General features: G+C 52.9%; 1 protein-coding gene across 2 annotated transcripts; it reads left to right on the top strand.

The window, feature by feature from the left end:
* The first annotated feature begins 2242 nt into the window (after positions 1-2242).
* MARVELD1 (MARVEL domain containing 1) lies at positions 2243-6729 on the top strand. Of its 2 annotated transcripts, none has more exons than XM_060192575.1 (2): positions 2243-4210; positions 5918-6729. In XM_060192575.1, the coding sequence occupies exon 1, from the start codon at positions 2396-2398 to the stop codon at positions 2915-2917; it is 522 nt and encodes a 173-aa protein (XP_060048558.1). In that variant the 5' UTR covers positions 2243-2395; the 3' UTR covers positions 2918-4210; positions 5918-6729. The 2 variants fall into 2 exon arrangements, with proteins under 2 accessions (XP_060048558.1, XP_060048567.1); XM_060192584.1 differs by having other exon boundaries at positions 5912-6729.
* The last annotated feature ends 251 nt before the right edge of the window (positions 6730-6980 follow it).

The following is a 6980-nucleotide window of genomic DNA, read 5'->3' as shown; positions in this document are numbered from 1 at the left end:
GCCAAACAAATTGTTGAACAATCATGGACCTAAAGGCTGGAATAGTGCAGATGAAGTGTTGGGGGGGGGTCCTCCATTTTGTAGATAGCTAGTAGGCATATTTTAGTTATATTTCAAAGGGCCTGTAGCTAAACTAGTACTTTTTTTTTTTTTTTTTGCCTGATCCTGAAATCTGATATGCAGGTGGATCCAAGTTATTGTCTGGGGAGATGATGTCATGGCTGGGAAAAGGACCAGAAAGCTGGATCAGGGAAGAGAGTAGCTCCCCAATATGTGAAAGGGGTATAAATATTGTTGACTGTAAACCCCATTGATTTTGATGTGATCTGTGGCCCATAATTAGCTTAGGAGCCTGTGTGACCTCGAGATCTGAGCTCCCATTCTGTGGTCATGAGTAGGAACATTCCATGCTGCACTGGGTGCCTTCTTAACCCTGTAAGCCCTGGTTTCACCATCAGCACATCAGATGAAATAGCAGTGATATCTTATGTCATAGAGTAGGCATAAGGGCATAAGGTGGTCATCACAGTGCCTGGTATATTGTAAGCATTCAATTCAAAATAATTGTGTGTACTTAACATATTCCTAGTCCTTAAGCAGTGCTTAGTACCTATAGATCTATAGATGTTCGATACCTATTTGCTGAATAAAAAGGTTTCACAGATGAGGAAGCTGAGCTACAGAGAGAGTAAGTAAACACACACACACACACTCCTACCCAGCCAGCACCAGGCAGTGAGGAAGCAGTGAGGCACAGCCGGGCTAAGCCTGTATCCTCAACCTCCAGATCCTGTTCTCTCACATGCTCACACATTAAGTGTGCTCAAATCACGATGTGTTCATTCAGATATGCACACAGAGCTCCTTTGTGTGTGCTGCTTTCTCTGTGAGCAGAGCTGTACTGGCAGTGAGGGGCATCAGTCCTCTGAGAAGGAACCAGGCTGTTGGAAGAATCTGAAAGGGACACTCTTAGTCAGGCCAGGGGTCATTCTGTGACCAGATGAGACAAGCTGGGTGGTCTGAAGTGTTCATGGTCCTGAGTCCCCTCGGTGTTATTCCTGTGGCCGCCTTCCACACTTGCTGTGTCACTTGTGCTTACACGAAGCAGCCTCAGGACTACTGCAGTGAATGCCCCCACTGGACCAAAGGCAGGAGCATTTTATATGGACCATGAAGGGTAAACAGAAGTTAACTAGCCAAGTGAGCCTTGAATGAATAGAACTGTGAACTTATTTGGGAACTTAGATAGACTGGTAAGGACTGGGTAGGATGCCTGCTTTACCATGCTTGGGACCCAGATTCAGAGCCCTGGCACCACAAGGGAGGTGCTAGGGTATGGAGGAAACTCCACTCTGTCTCCATCTGGATAAAGGTGGGGGGGTGAGCGGGAGAGTGAGAGGTAAAAAGAAAAGAAAAAAGAAAAGAAAAAGTGTCCTGGAGTGGTGAAATCCCGAATGCACAAGGGGGGAAAAAAGCAAAAACAAACCAGGCTTGTTGGGGTTGTGTTGAGTGAGTTGGCACATGGTTACACAGAGGAAGTGGTAAACCAAAAAAATTAAAAAAAAAAAAAGAAAGAAAGAAAGAAAGAAAGAAAAAACTGGAAGTCTGTTGAAAACAGATTGTGAAATCTGCCACATAGACAAGACAGAACTCGAACCTGTGTTCAGTGTCACCAACAGCCAGGCCTATGTTTTAGCAAGATGCCACCAGGCACAAAGGCTAGCGGACGAGAGAAAGAGAGAACAAAGTCTGAGTCTAGCGCTGGACAGGCTAGGCTTGGGGAGGAGTGGAGGGTGACACTGACAGGGTACCCTCTTGTCCAGGTGAGAATGGATCCCAGTTCAAGAGCAGTACTGCTCTCCTTTGGACCAAGAAATCACCATCAGGCCCAGAGGGGAGGAGAAAGGTGAAGCCCCAGCTAGGTAGCTGGGAGAAGTCTCCCAATGAAGACTGCTTTCCCCTCGGAAGCTGGATTAGAGCCTGGGGACTAGGCGGGCGGGGACCCCAAACCTGCGCTGCGGGTCTGCACAGAGGGCGGGCGGCGCGGTTCCCTGCGCCCTATGCTCAGCAGCAAAGGGACCGACTGAGAGCCGGGAGTCCCGCGACCTCTGGAGAGGCGGCGCGGCCGAAAAGAGGAATGGCAGGGAGCCGGGAGGAGCCAGAGCCGGGGGGTGGAGACCAGCGAAGGAAAGGAAAGGGGTGGAGAGGGGGAAGAGAGAAGAGAGGCGGCCTGGGGGAGGAGAGAGGGGAGGAAGGGTGGGGAGAACAGCAGAGGAAGCGAGTTGGACTAGGAGGGGCACTGCGGACCGGTCAGCCGGGCCATCCTCTCCAGCCAGGCGCCGCCATTCCGCTGCTCGGGGCGTCGCCGCCGTCGCCTCCGCCGCACCCGGGGGCCATGCTCCCGCCACCCCCGCGCCAGCCTCCGCCCCAAGCGCGCTCAGGCCGCGGCGCCGTGCGCCTGCAGCGGGCCTTCCTGTGCGGGCCGCTGGGCGTGCTGCGGCTGCTGCAGCTGCTGGCGGGCGCCGCCTTCTGGATAACCATCGCCACCAGCAGGTACCAGGGGCCCGTGCACTTCGCGCTCTTCGTGTCCGTGCTCTTCTGGCTGCTGACCCTGGGCCTCTACTTCCTCACGCTGCTGGGCAAGCACGAGCTGGTGCCAGTGCTGGGCTCGCACTGGCTGGTGGTCAATCTGGTGCACGACCTGCTGGCGGCCGCGCTCTACGGCGCCGCCACGGCTGTCATGATCGACCAGACGCAGCGCCACAGCTACTGCAACCTCAAGCACTACCGTCTGCCCTGCGCCTACCGCGCCTTCCTGGCGGCTTCCGTGTGCGGCGGGCTCTGCCTCGGCCTCTACCTGCTGGCGGCGCTCTACGGCTGCTGCCGTCGCTACCAGGGCGAGCGGGAGGTGGTGTGAGGCTGTCCCGCGACGCAGCCCGGAGGGCTTCCCGGGAGCAGCGCCCGGATCCCGCCGCCCCGTCCCGCCCCGCCCCGCCCGGAGCCCTCCTGCCTGCAGCTCCCGCCCGCCCGACGGCAGCGCAGCCGCCGGGTCTCCAGGGCCCCGCGCCCTGGGGCGCAGCCTTTAGGCGGCCCTTCCCCATCCCCTGCGCAGGGCCAGACGTGGATGCACGCCGCGTAGATCCGGGGGAGGCTCCCAAATTGGAACCAGACAGCTGCGCCACTGCCCCCTCCCTCCGCCCCGCGGCCGCCAGAGCGGCCCCTTGCCCCGGCCTCACGTCCAGCCTCGGGAGCCCCTACAAGGCAGAGCCGGGGACTGGCCTCCCGGGGTCACCGGGGAGCGGCGGGCGAGTTCGGCTTTAGCTCGGGGTTGTGCGGACTTGCTGTGCTGTCTTGCCCGGCCTGTAGCCTTTGAAGTCGTGAGGTGCGGCTGCTCTGCAGGGCTGGGGATGGCGAGGAAGGGCCTGCAGGCGGTTCCCATGCCCCGGGGAGTCATTTCTCGCTTCTGCCGGCTCCACCTTTGGCGTCAGGGTTCGCGGAGGCCGCGCCCCACAGCACACAGACTTCCCAGCCTTCCTGTCACAGGTTTCTGTACACCCCACCTCCCGATGTCTTTTTTTTATTACGGCTCCCACAAGGCTGGCTCGAAACTAGGGTGAGGCACACCCCATCTTTGTACAGACGAGACCGAGACACTGCCTTCGGGGACAGATAGACCAAGGGACTTGCACCCCCTCTGGATTCCGAATTCAGAGTTGTTTACATTTAAGCTCAGGAGCTCTCCTCGAAGAGAGGGGTTAGAAGCCAAAGGGGTTAGTCTTGGTGCAGTTGAAAGCTTCACAGTGCTTCTTAGCATATCAAAAGCTCTGAGAAGTTTCTCCCAACTTAAAAGGAGTTCCAGCTACAGGTTCTTGGCCCAGATCACTTAAGGTTGCCAGCAGCCTGCAGCTCTCTTGCTTCTTCCTAAGGGGCCCACTCTTATTGGCTCTGGTCTGCCAGAAGACTTGGGAACCTTTCTTTTCCAGAGTGTTTTTCTAGCAGAGGGAGGCAGAAGATAAATGCCTCCTACTAGGAGAGTGAGACACCCAGTGGAGTAGGTAAGGCTATTCAGCTAGTGTCCCGGTCAGAAGCAGTGGCACCTGTGAGAAATCCTGAAAATGACCTCGAGCAGCTGGCAGGAGCAGGTCACAATCACCAAAGAGAGAAGAACATTCTCAGCAGCTGAGATGGACAGCTGGCCCAGCCTCTCCAGGTAAGACAGAGCTTTCTGGAATGGTTGCAGACCTCTGAATATAAGACAGAACTCCCTCCCTTTCTAAAAGTTAAAGGGGCTTTTTATTCAGGAAACAGGCTGGAGAGAATGACAACATTGTCTAAAGAGTTGTGGAAAATTCAGGCATTTTTGCGAAATTCTTCTAAGCTCTACAGTTTGAGAAAGTTCATCCCTCTCTGGATTAGAAAATAGAGAGGAGAGATGGGAATAGGATTCTGTGAGCATAGTTTTAAAGTCCAAACAGAGGCGATAGATTTCTCTCTGTGTGGTGAAACTCCGGCTGGGCTGTGGAGCACTCAGTAGGTTTTATGTAGTTACGTCTTAGGGTATCGGCAGCCTACCTGTGCCTAGCCCTGCTAAAAGCACTTACCTTTTTTCAATACCCCTATTATTATTTCCATAGACCGTGAAGAAAGTTAGTCACAGAGAGGTTCAGTAACTTGTCCAGAGGCTCTCAGCTTGCTAGCAGAGGGGCTGGGACTTGGACCCTTGTAGTCTGGTCTCTTCAACACCAGGACTTACTATACACTGTTAGCATGGCTACTTAATTTTTTTAATGATTTGTTTATTTATTAATAGAGAACTAGAGCATCACTTGGGCACATGCAGAGCTGGAGCTCAAACTTAGGACCTTGTGTTTACAAGTACAGCTTTCTTTTTTACTGGCTGGCTGCATAGCATCCTGGGCTACTAGCATTTTTTTTTTCCTAAGTGTGGTTAAATACACATAACAAGGAATTGTCCTTTTTTGGTTGTCACTGAGACTTCACTGCTCCAGGCCAACTTCTTCAGATAGAAAGATAGAGACAGAGGGAAAGACACCGTAACATTGAAGCTTCCTTCAGTGTGCTGAGGGAGAGGCTCAAATCAGGGTCACATACATGACAAAGCAAACTCTTTTTCTTTTTAACCAGAGCAGTTGTTACCGACTCTGGTTTATGGTGGTGCAGGGGGATTGAACCTGGGCCTCAGGCATGAGAGTCTCTTTGCATAACCCTTATGCTATCTATCCCCCTGCCAACACTGCCTAAGTGAGCTATCTTGTTGGCCCCTGACTGTCCATTTTCACTGTAAGTTTATAGTCCAGTGGCATCAGTACAATCTGTTTCTGTGCAACGGTGGCTACCATCTACTTTCAGTTTTGTTTTTTTTTTTCTGCTGGCAAAGTTGAAAATCTGTATACTTTAATGCACATAGTACAAAGTTCAAGGACCTGTGCAAGGATCCAGGTTCAAGCCCCCACTCCCTACCTGCAGTGGGGATGCTTCACAAGTGGTGAAGCAAGTCTGCAGGTGTCTTTCTTCCTCTCTACCTCCCCCTCCTCTCTCAGCTTCTCTCTGTTCTATCCAATAAAATGGAAAAAATGGCTGCCAAGAGCAGTGGATTCGTAATGCCCGAACTGAGCCCCAGCAATAACCCTAGAGGCAAAACAAAAAGAAACAAACAAAAAAAGACTATATGCTTTAAATATGTGGTTATTTGTACTATGTGTGCTTAATCCGGTGTGCCTCCGCTGGGGCCCCCATAAATATGTGGTTATTTGTAGTGTTTTCTCTCCTCTGGAGAATCCTCAGGGTCTCAGCTAGGCTAGGCCACCACCACTGCAAGCAGGGGTCTGAGGGTGGGTTTGGCTGGGATGCTTGGAGTTGTCTTGGAGGTCCATTAACTTTGGACCTTCAGTTGCAGGTTCCCATGTTGCTGACTTCTCCCAGGGCCATCTACTCTGGACCGGCAACATCCCTGTGGCTTGGGCTAGCAAAGGGTCTCCTTGCACACCATCTTACAATAGAGCCAAGACAGAGGAAGAGTCATGTCACTTCATTCTCCTCGGTCTGAGACTTGGGCGCACATTCCGGATACCTGGAATACCAAGCTGTGTACCCAAACATGGACTTCAGCTCCAGCTTCTGTTCTTTTTCACTTCAGTAAGATCCCCATTAAAGTGGCCTTCTCAGCTAAGACCTGGCTCCCGGAAGACTTCTTCATCATCCCCCAGCCCCCGGTGCTCTGTGGTCCAGTGACCTCACTCAGGAGCAGCTGTGTCTTGGGTTCCGTGACCTCTTAACCTCACAGACGTGCCTGAACAGCTTAGCTTCACAAACTTTTCCATGTGCCTTCTGCTTGGCCTCCAGGTGTGAGAGGGACCTGTCCTGCAGGAAGGCACCCTCACACCTGTCCCCTCTCCTTTGGAGTCCCTACATCATGAAGATGACCATCCACCCTGCCTTGGAACTTCTGGAAAAAGGAGACAGTCTCATTAGCCCTTCTCTTTGGACACTGGGACTCAGACCAGCCTGAGATCCCCATGAGCTGCTCGAAGCCTCAAAGTCTGGGGTCACTTGTCGACTCTGGGAAAGGAGTTCTTCAAGGACCAAGAGAGAGGGTGGTTGTGGGAGGGGTAGTAGGGAGTATAGAGAGGGGGCCAGTGTGACTTGTTCAGTAGTTTAGAGGTGGCAGCTAATAATGCTTTTTAAAAATAAAGTTTGGTTTGTCTGGTCTGTGGTACATGTGTTGTGTGTTGTCTCCCCTGCACTTACCCTCTAGTCCCCACCCCCCCTCCAATTCTAGTCTAGCTCCTCCTTTTATAGAAGGGGAAATGAACTTTAGCATGGACTGGCAACTTGCCTGATGTCATAGAGCAGACCAGGGTAGGGCGGGTCACCTGTAGCTCAGACTCTGGTCCTTTGTGCAGGCCACTGTGTCTGCCCTGCTGGTGTCCTGAGGGACAGAGTTGGCAGGGCTTCTTCCT

The sequence above is a fragment of the Erinaceus europaeus genome, chromosome 1 (assembly GCF_950295315.1).
Source record: "Erinaceus europaeus chromosome 1, mEriEur2.1, whole genome shotgun sequence".
NCBI lineage: Eukaryota > Metazoa > Chordata > Mammalia > Eulipotyphla > Erinaceidae > Erinaceus > Erinaceus europaeus.
This window is presented reverse-complemented; position numbering and strand designations above follow the sequence as displayed.